This window comes from Chroicocephalus ridibundus, chromosome 4 (genome assembly GCF_963924245.1).
Source record: "Chroicocephalus ridibundus chromosome 4, bChrRid1.1, whole genome shotgun sequence".
Lineage (NCBI taxonomy): Eukaryota > Metazoa > Chordata > Aves > Charadriiformes > Laridae > Chroicocephalus > Chroicocephalus ridibundus.
In genome coordinates this window covers 11,608,749-11,626,689 of record NC_086287.1, presented here as the reverse complement: position 1 = coordinate 11,626,689, position 17,941 = coordinate 11,608,749, and the positions used below count along the sequence as shown (strand labels likewise).

General features: G+C 40.5%; 1 protein-coding gene across 14 annotated transcripts in view; it reads left to right on the top strand.

The window, feature by feature from the left end:
* Positions 1-17,941, top strand: part of MICAL2 (microtubule associated monooxygenase, calponin and LIM domain containing 2) — a 162,700-nt gene that overhangs the window by 48,343 nt on the left and 96,416 nt on the right. For all 14 annotated transcript variants that reach the window (XM_063331408.1, XM_063331407.1, XM_063331406.1 and 11 more), the window contains one exon: positions 4,329-4,686. In XM_063331408.1, the coding sequence (XP_063187478.1) occupies positions 4,423-4,686 (264 nt within the window). In that variant the 5' untranslated portion in view covers positions 4,329-4,422. The remainder of the gene's footprint in view (positions 1-4,328; positions 4,687-17,941) is intronic.

Genomic DNA, 17,941 nt, shown 5'->3' with positions numbered 1-17,941 from the left:
CAAGCAATACACATGGTACTGCTGTCAAAAGACTAAGTTATTTTTGTTAAATGACTCCTGTATGTCAGTTTTATTGCTTGCTATATGATGCTGAAAGGCTTCATGTGCAGACATGAACCAGCTCCATACATCCATTTATCTTGCGATAATTAGTGAAATTACCCTAACAATGAAGCCATTTTTTCACTATTCTCAAAATCATGTGTAGTTAACGGAGTTTGTTTCACTGACAGGGAATATAAGCCAAGACCGGAGGCATTTGCTTTCATATGTATACATCTGTACATGTACAATTGCTTTAATTTCTACTTTCTCTCTGTCCCTTTTCCATTGCTTTAAGTTGTCACAAGATCTTCACTTTCTCATTGGGTAGCCACCAGGTATGAACAGCACTTCTCAGATTTTTTTATCTGACACTCCTGTTTGCCCCCAACTCGGGGCAGAAAGGAGGTTGGGCGATCTTATAAGAGAAGAAGGGATCATCAAAATGCAGTCCTTCTTCTACCCAGTGTCTGCACTTTGTGTCTGGGAGCTCTCCAGAGACTCCTATAATACCACGGGAGGCTGTGTGGGAGGCCAAATTCTTGTATATGCTTCATGTATGTATTCATCGTGCATGGGACTTAAAATGACAGTTCTTGTTAGCTGTGAATCTAGCCCATGGATGCTTGAGTTCTGACTTAAAAGAACTGTTTGTCCAGACTGTTTCCTGCTATCTAATTCTCTTCCTTTCTGTGGCACAAATTTTTATTGGGGTCTTATTTACTTCAGTAAAGTTTCAAATAAACTTCATTATGTTTTTGGGTGGTTCTTCCAGAGGAAGTTCAGTGATTGCTTTGAAAAGTATGGTTTGCATTTTCAGCGTCGATATGCACCTTGATGAGACTTTTGGATCTGTATTTCATCCCTAGAGTGATTTATATGATGAAGGAAGAAAAAGGGTAAATGATAGTACTCTAAGAACTCAAGTATTCCCCCAAGCAGGTTTTATTTCCGCTATAGGTAAGCAGTTTATACATTGCCTCTTAAGTCTTTGAGACAGTTACAGAACAGGAAACTTTAATTATAGTTAAGAATTACTCTGTTCAACTTCTTGTCCTTATTGCATTGTTTCTAGTGAGTTATGTACAATGCTGCAGTGAAATGTTGGTGACTCCTTAGAGAAAAACGCATACTTTTCCATGAGCTGTATTTACTTAGAGCACCATCTTCCTCTCTGTCATCTGTCAACACACTGTTTGTGCCAAAAAAAAGAGAGAAAAAAATGGTGTTTCCAGCAAGCCAGAAACCCCAGTAACCAGAGTCTCCTGTCTCATCCTGCCTTTCTGACCGCAAAATGTGGCTTTTTTGGAGATCATGACCTCTGACACAGCAAGGAGAAATGCTTCGCTGGTGAGCAAATGTCTCTGCCGAGATGCCACTCCATGGCTTTTTGGTGTGGACAAGGTGGGAGTATTCTGGAATTCATGAGGAGAAAATTTTGTGCCCAAAAAGAATAGCCCCAGTCCTGGTTTTGTGGTGTTGGAGGAGAGAAGTTTTAATGCTGGGGAAGGTGTCCTGGCTGTCCTTCGCAGCTGTTCTCTTCCCCAGTGGAGAGGCAGAGGAAGCCCAGGCCTGCTGCGTGTCTTTCTGTGTGTGCAACACCTACTTCCACTGGTTTGCATCAGGTAATTCCTCCCCTCCTTTGGCCTGCAGTGGTTCCTGCCGACCCTCTCCTCTGTCTTCTTGCCATGATTGGCCTTGGCACACGCAGCTTTTCTTCCTTGGTTGGTTCAGATACAGCTCTACTCTTTGAGCTTTTATCTTCTTCCCTTCCTTGCTGGATGGAAACAGCTGAGGCTATAAAAATCTCCTCTCTGTGAGGAGAAAATATACTAAATTAAAGAGCTTGTGATCATACTCACTTATCAATTATGCCAGAGTTAACTTTTAAAGATCTCTGTGTTATATGAACATGATAAGTCTTGTGGTGAGCTAAGGACAACAATGGAGAGGAAGTACTGTTTTATAGCTGTTAGGTTGGTCAAAGTCTGTGGTAGCGATGTGAGTTTATAGTGATTAAAGAAACCTAATCTGGCTGCCACTCTCTTAGCTGAAATGTCCAAAGTGGAATGTTTCACTGAAACTTCCCCACTCACCAAGAAGCTATTCATAGTTATTTTGAGAGAAAAGAAAAATACTTTGGCTTTTCTATTATAAAAAAGTATCTCAGGAAGGTATGGAAGTCGGGTGAAATAAGTGTTAATCCTTCATTTTAATTCTTTTCATTTCAATGCATCTCGAATCCTACGGTGCCTGTATATCAAGCATCTTACACTGTGCTGTTGCTATCTTTAGTTGCCTCGTGTTGCCTTTCCCTTGTAAAGCTTAAGCCCAGGCATATATTTTAGCTGTACCAGCCTCTGCATGGCGGTCCCTTATCTTTCCTCTGCCCCTAGGAACTTCTGGATCTATTGGTCGGTTTTGGACTGATACCAAAACTGCTATATAGTTCTGTGTTCCCACAGCCAGGGCTGGTGAGGGTTGTGCTGGTCCCCCCTTGCACCCGCACTGGGGCAGCCAAGGTGTTGTTCATGGCACTCAGTTTCTTGAAAAAATTAGACCCTCTGGAAGCTGGGGCATATAAAACTTGCTTTTACCTCAAAGCCCTTCAGAAAAGGGCATGGAGGATGCTATAAATGAAGTATTCAGCGGGGAAAACAAAAATTTCCTGACTTATTCCTGGCACCAAATGCTTAATCATGACATTTGGTCTAAGAAAATGTACAAACTCTTAACATTGCCAATTTATTTTACCCACAAACCAACAAGAGACTGATGATGTGCACACAAAGGTTATTTATTTTGAGCGCAGCCAGGGAATGTGAGTATTCCAAATGCTTCCTCCTATCTCCCCATGGGATCTCTTTAATAAGTTGCATAATATTTTTCTGTATTAGAGGATTGTAAGATAGACATGGTAGGTCTCTTCTTTACTTAAATACACTGGTTATGTTTTCTCTTTGCTTCTTTGAAGGAAGTGCAAGCAGAGAATGAATAGTTTGTGAACAGTGTTAAATTAAAAAGCATAACTTCAAAGGCCTTTTTAACAATTTATTCTAAAACTATCAGCCAACAGATGATGTTCCAAGCAAAATAACTAATTATGTGTGAGGTTAGACAAGCATTGATTTAGTTTTTGATTTCTTGGACTGGTAGATAATTCTTTAATAGCAAGAAAAAGAATACATGACTTAAATCTCTGGACTTGAGTCCAGGTAGACCCTCTTTTGAGCATAAGTTTATACATAACCTGTAAAAATTTTCTTGGAAAATGTGAAAACCACTTGGATGTTTTCTGTGGACCTTGGCTGACTCTAAGATGCACCCCATTAGAGATTGAGAGAAAGGTTAAAGAAGGATAAGGGAGTGCCGCAAAGAAAGCATTTTAGTTCTTGCAAACTTACGTTAATTGAGAATAGCATTGCTCTTGCAGAATGTAAGGGTATTTATCTGGAATATCAGGCACAGTTTGACAGTGATCATGTTGCTAGGAAAAGCCAATGGGGCCCAGTGGGCCAAACATCATTACTTTATATCCTCAGCACGTGACAAGGTAAGACTCCAAACACATAACTCTAGCATTTAACATGTGGAGACGTGAAGATAAAATTCCTTTCTATACAATAGAGCGCTGAACCCTTTCGCATTTTGGCAAGAGAGTTAGAAAAAGGGGAGCGCTCTGTGGTTACTTGTTTTCTGTTTCTTCAGTTCTGGTGTAACTTGTGAAAATGTTTCTACTTAGCCTATTTTGTACATTTGCTCGAGGCACGTGATTGTGCCAGTTCTAAATTGCTCTGGCTAAGCTGCGCTCTTGGCCCTAGCTTGTGCAATGGGAGAAAATTCCCTGAAACAGCGTTGATTTTTAGCTTCAGGTTTCTAGGGATTCTTAAAACCAAAGTGTTACCAGAGATGTGCTTGCTGTGACATAAATTCTGCTTGGGAAAAGCATCTGGACGTTTGGGTTTTCTTCATCTGTTATCTAGCACCTATCACTGAACAAAAATTAAAGAAATCTTCAGGGTGTTAGTGAAGCTGATTTTGAGACAGTAGGCTTGAGTTTGTAGGGGTTTTATGACAGTCTTTGTGAAGTACGTGTCATGACAGCACAAGTATGTTATATTTACCTGTAAAGCTTATCTTGGATGCCACTATTAACTTCTGTACCTGGTTAGCAGAAGTTGTCATATGCTCTGTTTTTATGTTTGTATTGGATATGCAGTTTAATTTTGGATTTAATTTTGTTAGACAGAACCTGCTTTAACATGACCTGCGTTTGTCTTTTCTAGGAATAACATGCTTGGAAGTACTTGGTAGTGTTGATCACTTGTGCCCCAGCACGAGAGCTCCAGCTTAATCCTTTTCAAACATTTCTCTTTGAACATGGGGGAAAACGATGATGAAAAATACAGCCAAGCTGGCCAGATATTTGAAAACTTTGTACAAGCGTCAACATGCAAAGGTACCATTCAGGCCTTCAATATTCTCACTCGCCAACTTGAATTAGATCCTTTGGACAATAGAAACTTTTACACCAAACTGAAGTCAAGAGTGACCACGTGGAAGGCCAAAGCTTTGTGGAACAAGCTTGATAAAAGAGCAAGTCACAAAGAGTATAAACGCGGAAAATCTTGTATGAACACTAAGGTAAGTGGAGAAATTCAGTTTTGGGTTTCATAGCTTAGAATCTTTTAAACTTGTTTTTCTGCAGAAGGAAGGTTTCTACCATCATATGTAATGTGTCTCCTCATGTAACCCTTCCTTTAATATACTTTTTGAAACTATCGTTGATACCAACTGATTTTGACACATTTTCAGGTATTTTTGTTCTGCAAGTTTTGTGGAAACACACAGCACGTAGAAGTGATCCTAAGAGCACCACGCTTTACAATCTCCCTCAGTCATGGCAGAAACTCATGAGGGCAGTAGGCTTCATTCATTCCAGGCTCACAAAAACTACTTGCTTTATCACACAGGGTTTTGCAAAGTGCAAATCATTGCATATTCAGGAGGCTTCTCAGTTTGCTGCTTGGTGAATGTTGTAAGGGACCAGGGCTGGCCAAATGTGTTTCAACATCAGTTCCTAAACTGTTCTCTGGAAAGTGCTGCTTGGAGGTCTGGGGATCTGTCTTTGTCACCTAGCATTGGCTCTACTTGCTGAACAACAGCAAAAAGAAAATCCTGCACTATTTATGGATTTAAATACTTTCCTGTAGCTGCTTTTTCACAAGCACAATGTGTAAAGTTGCTATGTGGTAGTTACTGAAGGACATGATCTGCTTGGTTATGGAAAGGACAGGAAATGATCTCTTCAGCAGAGCGTGCAATACCATATTTTGATAGAACCACTGAATGTTGGTATAAATCTTGTTGACAAAACTGTACAAAATACTGTAGTTTGTGCCGCTTGTTTCGTCTAGCTATCACAGAATATTTTTAATAGCTTTGTCTCAGAGCAATTCAGTTATTTACTGCCAAGTGATTGCTAAAAGTTGTCCCAAGAAGGGTAAGTTCTAAGAAGCTAATTCACTCTATAGAGGTATAACAGAGAGGAAGGGCACACGGGGGGATAACTAGACACCAAACTGTGGAGGACTTTTTAACTAAACATCACCGAAGTGTTATTTTATGAACTCAGTAGATAGGCAGTGTTGAAAGTCTCTTTCTTGTTGTTTGCATCGAAACTTCCCAAAAGCACCAGGGAGAAGGACACCATGTTACCTTCAGTATAGAGAGGCCTGTGTTTTTATTTCTTTACTTCTAATAATCTCCCAATGATTATTAACTTTTTCTAAGGTAATAAATGTCCTTACTACAGTTTTCTTTAGACGAGGAAGAGTGCCATTACAGCTATTTGCACTGTTTTCCTGACAGCCTGTTTTTCTCCTTTCCTTTTTCCCTTCGTTTCCCTTTTTGACCTATGCTTCCTTCCTCCCTTTTGTTCTTTGGAAAAGGCCTTCAACATATGTCATTGTGCATCTTTGTGATGAAAACAGACAGGAAAGGGAAGGAACGAGAAAGTGGCTGATGATTAACAAATTATAGGAGATATTCCACATGCACCTCACCTACACATACAGCTCCCGGTCCAAATTTCCACGGTTAGTTTGACAAATTATTTGCAACACAAAAAAGCAGTTTTAAGACCATGTGAAATACAAAAATGAAGTCCTCTCTCAAGTGTGACATTACAAAGCTAAGGCCTGATTCTGCAAAGTTCTTAAGCAAAGGGATTAATTTTTTTATGTGGTGAGAAGACTTATGGAAATCAGTTGGTACATAAAATACCTTGTAATGCTTTACAAGGTTGCCAAGCACAGGAGGATAAGCAACACCTTCCACAGAGTTCAAAGTATGGTATTACTGCTCTTTGAGAGTAAAGATTAATTTTTAATGGCATGGTGTAAGTATTTGCAGAAATTAATGGACATATCTATGATGCACATATGATCAAGTTGCAAATATAGATGTCTGTATGTGAACAGTGTGTGTATAGATATTCTGCAAAATACTTGTAGATGTTCATTATGAGCCTGGACCATGCCCAGAGCTGCACTTTACTGTGTCATCACTGATTTAACGAGAGAAACATGAATCTTCAGATTGCTGCAAATGAAAGCAGTAACCGCAGTCTGCGGGCTCTGTGGGGATATCTACCAAACATTCCTCACACGTGAATCACAGTCTGCTGTGGAAGCCTATCTACGCAATGTGAATGAGAGGAGACATGTTGCAAGAAGACTGCAGACTCCCTGATCATTGCCGTGCTGTGCTCTGACAGCCCCACTTACAGATAAGGAATTCTCAGAAATGCTGGCAATGCAGAGAGATTAGGCTACAATGTACATACCTCAATTTTTTTCTTTGGTGCAACTGGTGATTTTAAGTTTCTGTCTTTCTTGCATGCTATGCCAGCTGCTGTTTTTAGTAGTGAAGCAGGCAAATGTGAGTTAGCAGGCTAAATCCTGACAGCGGTGCCCAGTGCTCACCTTTGTGGAGTTGCCTGGGGACTGGTTGAAGTAGATCAGCCTGGAGTGAAAATCTTACTTAAAGCAAGATCAGAAAATGAGCTAAGTGGATTTTTGCAATTGCCGTTCTGTAAACAGAGCCAAGGTTGCTAGTAGGCATAATTTGAAAAAAATATATGACTTGAAGGCTTTACATAAGGTTGTGGCCATGAGCTCTGTAGCTGAGTGTGCAGCTCACAGTTCTTAGATAAAGCTTTGCAATCTGTCTGGCTGCTTGCAATCTTCCCAATCTTTGGAGGAGACAAAGGAGATAAAACACAATCAGGATCTAAATTACTTATGGTCTCTCTCTCTCTTTCTTTCTTTTTTTTTTTTTTTTTTTAAACAAGAAGCTGGTGCCTCACCCAAAAACTGTTCATTTTTTTTGCATAGTATTTAAGAGCTGAATGATGCACTTGTTGATTTTTGTGCTTATAAACTCTTCAACCACACTTAAGTTACTCATTACAATATAGACAAGTTTTATTCTTACAGAACGTTGCACTCCAACTAAATAACAACAGTCCTGTGTCTTAACTGCTCTTGAAGAGCATTGCCAAATATGGCTTTCAGAGTTTCTACAATGATATGATTTTAAGCTGGATGAATAAAACAAGTTGAACAATTTTCAAGAAGTTTAAACCCACTGCTATTTCAGCGTCACCTTACTGTGGACTTTATTTTCTCTTTAATTCTTTGTAGAAGGAAAAAAAAACAAAACCAAAGTGCTGCAGAATGACATGCACAAAATTGGGGCAGAAGCAAACTTTTTTTGAAACTGTAGGAGTCCATCTGTATGTATATTAAATCTGTATCATACATACACTTCCTTCCATCACCAATTTGTAAAATGGGAATGAGTACTGTTCAGAATAGGTGTTTCTGGAGCTGGCATTTGCACGGTTCACCAGTATTAGAGAGAAGCAGAAGTCTGTCCTAAGTAGCCAAAACTCTAGAAATCATACTGTGATTTTTTTGCAAATATGTCTAGAAAAAGAGCACAGCTTTATTATCCTGGCAAAGTTTCTCTCTCATTTTTATCTTTTACTGTGCAACGCAAAGTAGCGTGCTTGCAATCTGTAATGATTATTTGTTTCTTCATGGAATGAAATGTAGCTAGACAATTGAAGACTAAAGGTTTAATATACGTTGTTCACCATGCTAGCGGTTTGAATGTGTCTCTAAATTTATGAACATGCAAAACATAGTAATATGATGATGAACAAGAATCCATCCAGCTAGTTGCAGAGTGTATTCAATAGCCTTTTTAAGACATGTGTGAGAGTTCTCTAAACATTTATTTGACCCTCTCTGTATGGAGTAGATCCTTTACTTGCACTTGATTTACTGGCAGTTTACCTATGTAAATGGTATGCACATATAAATGAGGTTTCCACTGATGTTTGAGATGTGTATGTATATGTATCAGAGGGCAGGACCTGGCTCATGCTGTGCACCTGAAATTCTGGCTCTCTCATGACTGTACGTTCATGTTTGAGGAGAGCAGAGATTGGGGCACATGAAAACACCCCAAACTTACTCTGAAGGGAGGTGTTGATTCTCTAAAGCATGCAAATGTGGTGTTGTCTTCCCCCTCAAACATGTATGCTGTTGTTTTCAAAACACATGCTTACACTTGAGGAGAACTAAGGGAACTGGTTTAAGGTGCTAACGTGTAATTATCAGCTGCCTTGGTAGACTCTAGCATTTCTCTCTGGGTATACCCAGTTTCGGATGATGGTGTTGCACATGGAGGGGAGGGCAGTGGCAAATTCCTGTGCATGGCTGTGGTCTCCTGAGCATTGTCTCTGTTGTAGACCCCACCTTGGGCATGGTTCCTGGGCAGAGGACTTGTACAGTCTGAGCAGTGGTTTTGAGGCCTAACTGGACAACATTATTATAAAGCAAGTAAATGAAACTGAGGTAAGAAGTTTTGAGTGCTGTGTATGTAAATACATACGTATGTGCACTTGTAGGTATAGGTGTACATACATCATATAGATTCCTGAAAAACAAATGAAGTGATCTTGAACTCAGTCCCTCTTGGCCTCTCTTGTTTTCCTCGTTCCTGGACTTGGCCTTTAAAAGCTTGTTTTATAATAGATTAGGTTCCCTTCCAAAAACTTCTGTTGAGAAACTTATTGTAAGAGAATGACTCTAAAATTATTTATGACCACACTTCCAGGGCTTGCGTAAAAAGACAGTGGCTCTTTTCAGTAGCCTCATATGCTGTCAGTCCTAACCAGGCTTGGTGGCATTGGTGTCTCTGCTGTAGGGGAAGGCTCCATGGGCTCCTCCGGTGTGGGGTGCAGCTTTAGCTGAGGCAGCATTACAGAGACCTCGAGTGGGGACAGGAGCGGAGGGGAGTTGGGGCGAGGGTGTGAGTCAGATGAGAAGGAGCCCAGGGTCAGAAATGGGGATGGAGGCTGGAGGTTTTGCAACTGACTCAGCGGTGGCCCCGAGCCTCATCTCCCTGTACTAACCACACTGGTGTACCCGCAAATGATAAAACAGGACCGTCTTTATCTGCCAAGCTCCTTCTGCTCCTTCTCATGTTGTCTTCGTTTCCTGTGAAGCAAAGCAAAGATGGTCAAATGAATGCTTTGGGAGTTAGTAAAACCTACATCGCCTGGTGTTCTCCTTCCCACAGAGCTGAGAAAGGGAGAGCTGCTCCAGGGCCGTGCTGGGTGCTGCCACGTTACATAGCCATAGGGTAATCAGCAGGATGAGGAGAGGATACCAGGTCTCTCTCCTTGTTATTAGGTAGAAATTGGCTTCCTACCAGTCCTCAGTTGTTTACAAACATTCTAATCTACAGTCTTGCCCCTCATGGTAAATGAGGCAGGTTGGGTTCTAGATGTCTTCTGCTCCCCACTCCCCACTTTCCTCTGTAGTGCTAAACAAATACTTGTCTCTTAATTAAGCAAATCATTCAGCATGTATAAACCTGATGGTGCTGTGGCTAAATTTCCTCCTGAAGTACTGGCTTGGTTGATCCTTCAGAAGCAAGTGGGATTTCCAGCCAGGTTTCTCCTGTGCTGTATATACTGGTACAGAAGCCAGTGAGTTTGTGTGTTCAAGTGTCGTGACTGATTGTGTCCCTTGAGACAAATACTTGTTTTTTTGAGAGAGTAATTGAATTGTAAGATGAAAGAAGGGAATACCAGTTATGCTTCAACTCAAAAATACTCTTATTATAATGAAACCTTTAACCTGTTTGTTCTGTAAAGAGTGAATATCCAGATGGCACATCCCTTTTGCTGGATTTACTAATCTCTTCAAAATAATAATTGAAATGGGGAGATTTCCAAACTTGATAATCAGGGTTTATAATGAACCCACCAAACTTATCTTAGATGTATTAGATAGAGTTGCAAACTTTCTTATTATAATAGAAATGTGTTCCTGTGAAGGTCATAGAACCTGAAACCAGAAGTTGACTGCCATATTTATAGGAAGTTTAGTGAATGAAAGGTTGTGAGTTCTCACGAAAGTACATTCAGCTGCTTTTTGGGGGGTATTTTTGGTGGTTTTTTTTGCTTTGATTTGTTTTGGGGTTTTCTGTTTGTGGGTTTTTTTTTTTTTGTTTTTGTTTTTTTTTTTTTTTTTGTGGGGGTATTTTTTGGTGGTGGCTGTTTTTTAAATCCAAAAGCACAGTGCTTGGAGAGCAGAATGCAGAAGCTATTGAGGTGTTGGGGGTATTAAGGGCCATGTATTCCACTGACTTTTTAAGTGGTACCTAGATGTGTTTGGTATAGTTGAAAGACAAGCTGTTTATTTTGGTGGCTGTGCTTCTTTGCTTTTGCCTTTTGGGACGTGGCACTTAAAGCCTTGCACTGGATTTTAATTGTAAATTTATTTTTAAGAATTTTAATAAGCAGCTTTTACAGAGTTATTTCAAAGTAGTAGAAAATATGGGACTAATGGGAACAAGTGGTAAGGAAATTTGTTTGAGATGAGGGGAGAAGCAGCACATCACCTATGAACATGCAGAGAAACCACAGTTGTGATCACTGTCTATGCATTCATTTCTCTAAGGATTTTTAGAGAGAGGGGATGGGGGAAAGCTCGGGTGATGACAGGACACACAGCAGACAGGGTTCTTTGAAAACAAAGCAAAGTATTTGACTCTTTGAGCTGTGTTTTAAACTGAGATTGGGCCAAATTACGTCAGCAAAAGCAAATGTTTGGCATGTGATTTGGTAATGAAATCACTTTATTTTTATTATTCTACAGACGTTTCCACAAACACACGATTTTTCAGCTTTATCAGTCATGAAAAGCAATGAAGCCTGGCCAAAATAGCATAATCAGGCAGCCTAAATAAGACTTTTTCAGGCATTTGGGAATTTTAAATTTTTTGGCTTGCGAGATAACAGTAGCTTTACATCTGTACTTTAACAGTGCTGTGCTGTTTCTCGGTCCCTTGCTTAATGGCTTTGCAAGTAATCAGCAGAAGGGAACTGTCCCACCCTGACCTGATTTCCTAGATATTTTATAGAGATTCCCACAGGGAGTGACACCCAGTTACTTTCACACAAAATGCTACTATTGTCACTGCAAGTGGCTTAATTAAGTTTGAATGAAACAAAAGGTTATGACAGGGCGTGTGGCTTTGCGGCGCTTTTGGGTTTGACTGTGAGAAGGGCATGGCTGTGTGTCCAGTGTCTGTCCCGCAGGCTGGGTGGTGTGTGCGGGGTGAGGGGGGCTCTCGCCTGGCCCCTGGCGCACAGCCCCTGCCAGCCCTTCACCGGGGTTAGACCCTTCTCCTGGCTTCAGAGGGGCCTCCATGGTACCAGATGTGGTTGTTAGGGGCTTGTTGTTAGCTACATTTCCAGCTTTGCTTTGGTAATGTTTGTGTACTGATAAGTGAGGAAATACATAGCTTTTGCTACCAAGAAGTGATTAAACACTTGGCTGCTAAAACCCAGATTTCAGACAATAAGGCAATTTCCTGTCTCCTACAGTTCAGGTCCTTCCTGAGGTTCCCATGTCTGTCCTGAGAACTGGGATTTTGGGGATGTGGTTGCTCTCGTTCCTCTTTCTGCTGACGAATCTGACTTTACATTATTTTCTGGGGTAGGCATTTGCGCAGATCGCTTTTAAAAAAAACTTTTGGTAGCATGTAAAATATGACAGTTCTAAGAGATGGTGTATAAGAAATGAAAACGTAAAATATTTTAGTAAAAGCTGATTGTCTTAAGCAAATAACAGAATTTCTATTTGTATTTTCTCACTGAAAAGCCTTAACAGTGATGGAGTTGTGGTCAAAAAAAAGTTTAACTGGGATCTGTTGTCACACAAAGTAGAAATTTCCCCTTTAATGCCTTTGAAATTGCATTAATTTGCATTACTTTCTCTGCTACAGTGTTTAAATGTGGATTATTTTGTGTCAGTCAGTTCTCAAAATTCCCACATTCCCTATATTTACACACAAAACCCGTTTGTGTCTGTGAACAGCCAGGTTTCTGCAAACTAATGTAGACACCTGTTTGTCATTTCAGGTCTCTGGGATATTTGTGTCTCAACCTATATATCTGATGAAAGGTGCTTATTGAAAAATAATCTTGAGTTTGTACCATAATGTGATGCTATTACAGTTTTCTAATTCTTCAGTCTTTTAACCTTTTCCTCAGGTCAGGAATGTTTGGGTGAGTTTAAGCTGCATTTTGAAACAAACCTGGCAGGGGGGAGAACCACATATTTCTGTGGTGAAAAAGCCTTTTCAGCTGAGAGCTGTTGTCCTGGCAGCTGGTCACAGTTTGCTTCAAATCTTCCTGACCTGTGAGAGTCTGGCAGGTACTCAAATGGGCCTTGGTGCTGTTCTGGGCCCTGGGTGATGGCAGAGAGAAGGACAAGCGTAATACCATTTCAGCTAATGAAAGAGCTATACTTCACATCTACAGAAGTTTTAAATTAGAAATATATGAGCTGTGAGCCTGTTATACTATATACTGGGAGATGAGGCTTGAGGGGTGAAGTGGGTAATGGTGACATCTTACCTTGATTGTGAATGCCACAGCCAGATATGGGTATCTTCCTCCTTTGCGAAGAAGTTGGCCCAGCATATCTGAGGGAAGCAGAAGTTGAAATTTTCACTTGACCCTCGTAGAACCCTTGCTTTAATGAGAAAACTTGTGAATATGGTTTACATTAAATTACGTCACACAGGCAGCTAAAGAACTGTACTTACAGTGGTGCTCGCAATAGTTTGCTGCCAATCTGCGGAAATGCTTTAAGTGGGATTTCAGCGATTCCTTTTGTAGACTGGTACTTGTCACACTTACTATAAAATTGGATGCTGGATTGAGGAGGTGCAGTTGGTAACCAAACTGGAATGAGCTGTTACTGCTTTGAAACACAAGGTTAGAATTTTAAAAAAATCTTGAAAAGTTGAAGAAATAGTGTGAGATCAAGAGGATAAAATTCCTAAAAGCTACTAGAAAATTATGACCCTTCTAACGAAGGAGTGTGCAACACCCAGAAAAAATCGGGAATATGCTGCAGAAAATGATCTGGTGCTTATAAGGGACCAGGCACAAAGCTTGAATCCATAGGGTGTAGTGCTGACCCAAGGGAGCCTGTCCAAGGAGACCTGCGGTGTGTTGGGGACTGGGGTGGGGGGAGTGTTCCTTCAAGTCTAGTTGGTACAGGCGAAGCCCCAGCTAAAATATTTTGCCCAGTTTGGAGTATGCGTTATAGCAAGAGGCAGGTAAACTATAGCAAGTCCAGAGTACAGCAGCAAGAATGGTTAGAGCTTTAGAGAACGTGCCCTGTAGGAGAGGCTTAAATACCTTCGCCTAATATACATTAGCGAAGACCCAAAGAGGAACGCTACATAGTTACTTGGAGCACAACCAGAGCTGTTATTGATTTTACTTCTAATAGTCCTGCTAGCACTGATAGATCAAATTCTGATTAGTTTTTCAAAGTTTGTGTTTTACTTTGGACGTTTGCTGCTCCTATTTCAGCCCTGAAGAACAGCTTGTGTTTCCCAAGGTCGTGCCTGTTTCTGCTTAAGAAACCAAGCAAGAGATACTACCTTGCTTGTCTTGCATCACTCTCTGGATTTGCTCATTTGACTAAGGTACTAACTTAGAAGGAACCATGCGGTAATGCCACACTTTGAATTAGTCTTGTGTTGCTTACTTCCACTGCCAACAATGAGTTACAAGAGCAGCTTTAAAAGGAGCTGTGCAACAGCAAATACTTCTCTCTGTGACTGGTGTCCACCTCCCCATCCTGCCTGTGCTCTGCCATCCTCGCTGGATTTACAATTCAGATAAAACAACTGCCCCAGGGGAAATTGCAACTCAGATTAGAAAACATTGCAAGAGATGGTAGCAAGCTTCCTGCCAAGGACTACACACCCAGATCATTAATAAGAAGTTATGCTGATCAGCAAGTGCTCAGTGGAAGGCGGAGGCATTTCTTTCAGATTACTTTTTTTTTTTTTTTCCTTTTCATTTGTTTGTTTGTTTTTTAGCCAGGTAGGAAATAATTGCATATGGTAGGAAGCCTATCCTGGCAGGCGAGGGCTGTTGTGACTGGTGGGGCTGCTGCTGGGTCTTCTTGCCGGTGGGGCTGCGAGGGCTGGGCTGGTTTGCTCCATCTCCTGCCCGGCTGTAGGCACCTGGGGTAGGAAGTTCACTGTCAGCCCAGATACAGCCCTGATAGTGGTGGAACAAGCACAGCCGGTGTTGTTCAGGCAGGTGCCTCTGAATTTCACCCTGCCTGGAATGTGAAAACAGAGTCATTAATATGTGGCCATGTAAATAAACACTGATCTTCTGTGTATGTTTATCTCCCTCCTGTTCTGTCGGATGTTGGTGTGAAAGAGACTATTACACCTTGTGATGTGCAATTTGCTGCTAAATTTTATGTCTTCATCTCTCTGCCCGTCTCCTTGAAGCATACTCCTTTTCATGTTTTTTCACCTTTTTTATATTTACTTTTATTTTTCAAGACTCTTTCCTGCAGTAATAAGGGCTGTTATGTACCTTCTCTGTTTTCAGCGGAAGAGGTTTTGAAAGAAGAACTACAGGTGCTGAAATCTAATTTTCACTGTGCGATATGCTGCCAGCAGCCTGGTTTCTTGGTTCTGTATGAGTGATGTTAACCTTCCCTGCTGTCAGAAACCTTCCTAAAGAATGTTATGCTAAAGATATATTTTTTAGTTCTAGTTATTTGAACTATTTGAGTCCGTCTTGCTTGTTGATGCTATTGGATGCCATATTGCTTAGAGGCGCTGGTTGGTCAATCCCTAGTGTTTTCAAACTGTAAATGAAAATGTAAAAAAGTAAAAGCATTGTCTGCCTATGGTAAACTGGTATGTGCAAGTGACCAGTTAAATAAACTGGGAAAAAAACAGGTTATTGCTCTTTGGAGCTGTGTTTGACTTTACTAGTTAAGAGGCTGTGAACGCTAGCGCTGGAAAGTGCAGTGCCTTTGAAGATTGCATGATGACCTGGGAGGAAATAGGAGCCAGAACGGCTGCCTACTTGTACGGGTTTGCATTCTGAGCTCAGCTGAAGCTGCCTTACACTACCATACAGTGATTCTGCTTAGGGAAGTTAGAAATGATGGTATTAAATAAGAACAGCTCTTTAGAAATAAATAAATAATTTAAAAATCTGGATTCTCACTCAGACCTGATGGCTAGTTCTGTATGAACTCATTTACCCAGTACTGGGTTCTGAAAGCCAAGTCTTAATTGGGTATGGGTTAATAATTCACCTGATACAAAAATATATTTTGGAACATATTTTAAAATATTCTGTGAAATTACCTTGAAATAACTTGACTCACCACTTCTAAAAAGCCAGTTTCTAACTGGAAGCTTAGCTGATTTATTAGATTGTTGTAATTGTTGTTGTTCAGTTAAAAATTTTAGGTTCGGTGTAGTATTTCGTCTCTGTAGACAGACCAGGCTATAGCAATAGTGCTTTTTCTTTTTTTTTTTAAAAGCGCATATTACCAGCTTCTTCCTGTAGCAAAACCATGGCTGTTGACCAACTTGTCTGCATGCTTTGGATGCCATAAAGCATGAGAAATCCCTTCCTCTGGGTCTGTAGACAAGTCCTCTACTGGCTGGTCAGCCCCTGACCCTGAAACCACATAGAGGATTAATTATTTTCTTGCAGTCGCAATCTCACGAGTGCCACTACTCGCGAGGCTCCCAAGACTCAGGGCTTGGTGTCCACTGTGCTCAGCGGTGAGGCTCTTGGTATCCTTGTTTCTTCATCTCTGTTCACCAGTTCTCTGTTTCTGGATGAATTGTTTTGTTTCATGGTTTTCATTTGGGTTTTCTGCTAAGTTTTTAAGGATAGCCTTAAAGCATTTTCTCAGTATGACAGGCATAAGCTTACCAAAAGAAAGGCAAGATACTGAAATGCTGCCAACCATATTCATGACCGGGACAGTCAGGCAACATTCTTTCTGCAAGGTTTATCTTGTTTTCATTTTGATTGTTTAAACAACTGGCCAAAAAAAAGAAAAGAAACCAATCTCTTCAGGTTTTTGGGTGTGGTTTGGTTTTTTCCCCCTGTTTTGATTAAAATGAAAGACAGGTAAGAAAACAGCAAATACGCTCTTAATTCCAAAGGGTGTTAAAGAGTTTATTTTGTGCTTTAGTTGAGGAAATATTTGGATTAAAGCACTTGCCTGATTTCTGGTGGATAATCTGTTTATTAAAAGGAGGATAACATTTCTTGTCAGATGATGTGCAGGTTTTCTTCAGATAACTGTAGCTGTGGTGCACGGGAACTGAAAGTTTCTAGAGATTCTTTTCTGTATTATATCTACCAATTGCAATTTTTTAAAATTTAATTTTGTAAATTGTTATAAAAGCTCTGAGATCAAGTCAACATATTTAAATATGATCAATGCCACCTGAGAGAGCTCTTCAGAAAAGCTCCAGATAACCAAGGCCTGACAGCTTTGGTGCATCAACGAAGGAGCTCTCGACCTTCTAGCACACTGAGTCCACACAGCTTTTCTTTAATGTATTGCATAGCAGACTATAAGTTTCAGATGTCTTTCATACCATTGTTTTAATTTCAAACTATGGAAAGGTTTTTATACGCAAATCTAATATTAGTACATATATCTGAGAGACAGAGAGGGTGGACAGATAAGTGTGTCCAAATTCATCCAGGAAAAATGAAGGCACGTGTCTTTTTTTTCCACGCAGAAGCTTATCTTCCAAAAAAGAGAAAAAAATCCCAGTAAAGATGAGCCAGATGAATGCAATAAATCTACTAATGTTTCACTTCTGGCATTTTGACCCAATAAAACAGGAGGGCAATAAAGACAGATCCTCTGATCCCTGGATTGTGCGACGTCCAGCTGCGAGTGCAGCAACTGCAGGGTGCAGTGCTGGGAAAAGAGCTCTGACCAGAATCAGCCTAGATTAGGTAGTCTCAAATCCAGTTACAGTCTTTTAAGAACAAAAATAGCAATGTCTCCATATCTGCTGATTGCTGATACAGGTGCTTTTGGCAGGAGAGGGCAAAACTGCATATTTTTGAGGTGCTGAGCTGGGCATACAAAGGGTAAAATTCAGGTGGGATTGAAAGCAGAAATGGACTCGCGTTGTGCTTCCTGCACTGGGACAGGGTTTTGTTGCTGCGGTCGGTGGCAATTAAGGGTACGTGAGCCTTGCTGTTCCCAGCTGCCTTTTGAACTTCCCCAACAGTAGTATTTATGTGGTGTTCGCTCTACAAAAATGTCTGTTCAGCAAGATCCAGCTAGTCTTAATAATATTTTAAGGTAGATTTTTGGTGATTTGTAGTGCATTTAAGTAGTATTCACATAGCCCTTTGGAGAGTTGGGACCTCTCATTAAAATATGCTTAACTGAATATTATTTTTGTCAAATAAAACATTTTTAACCTC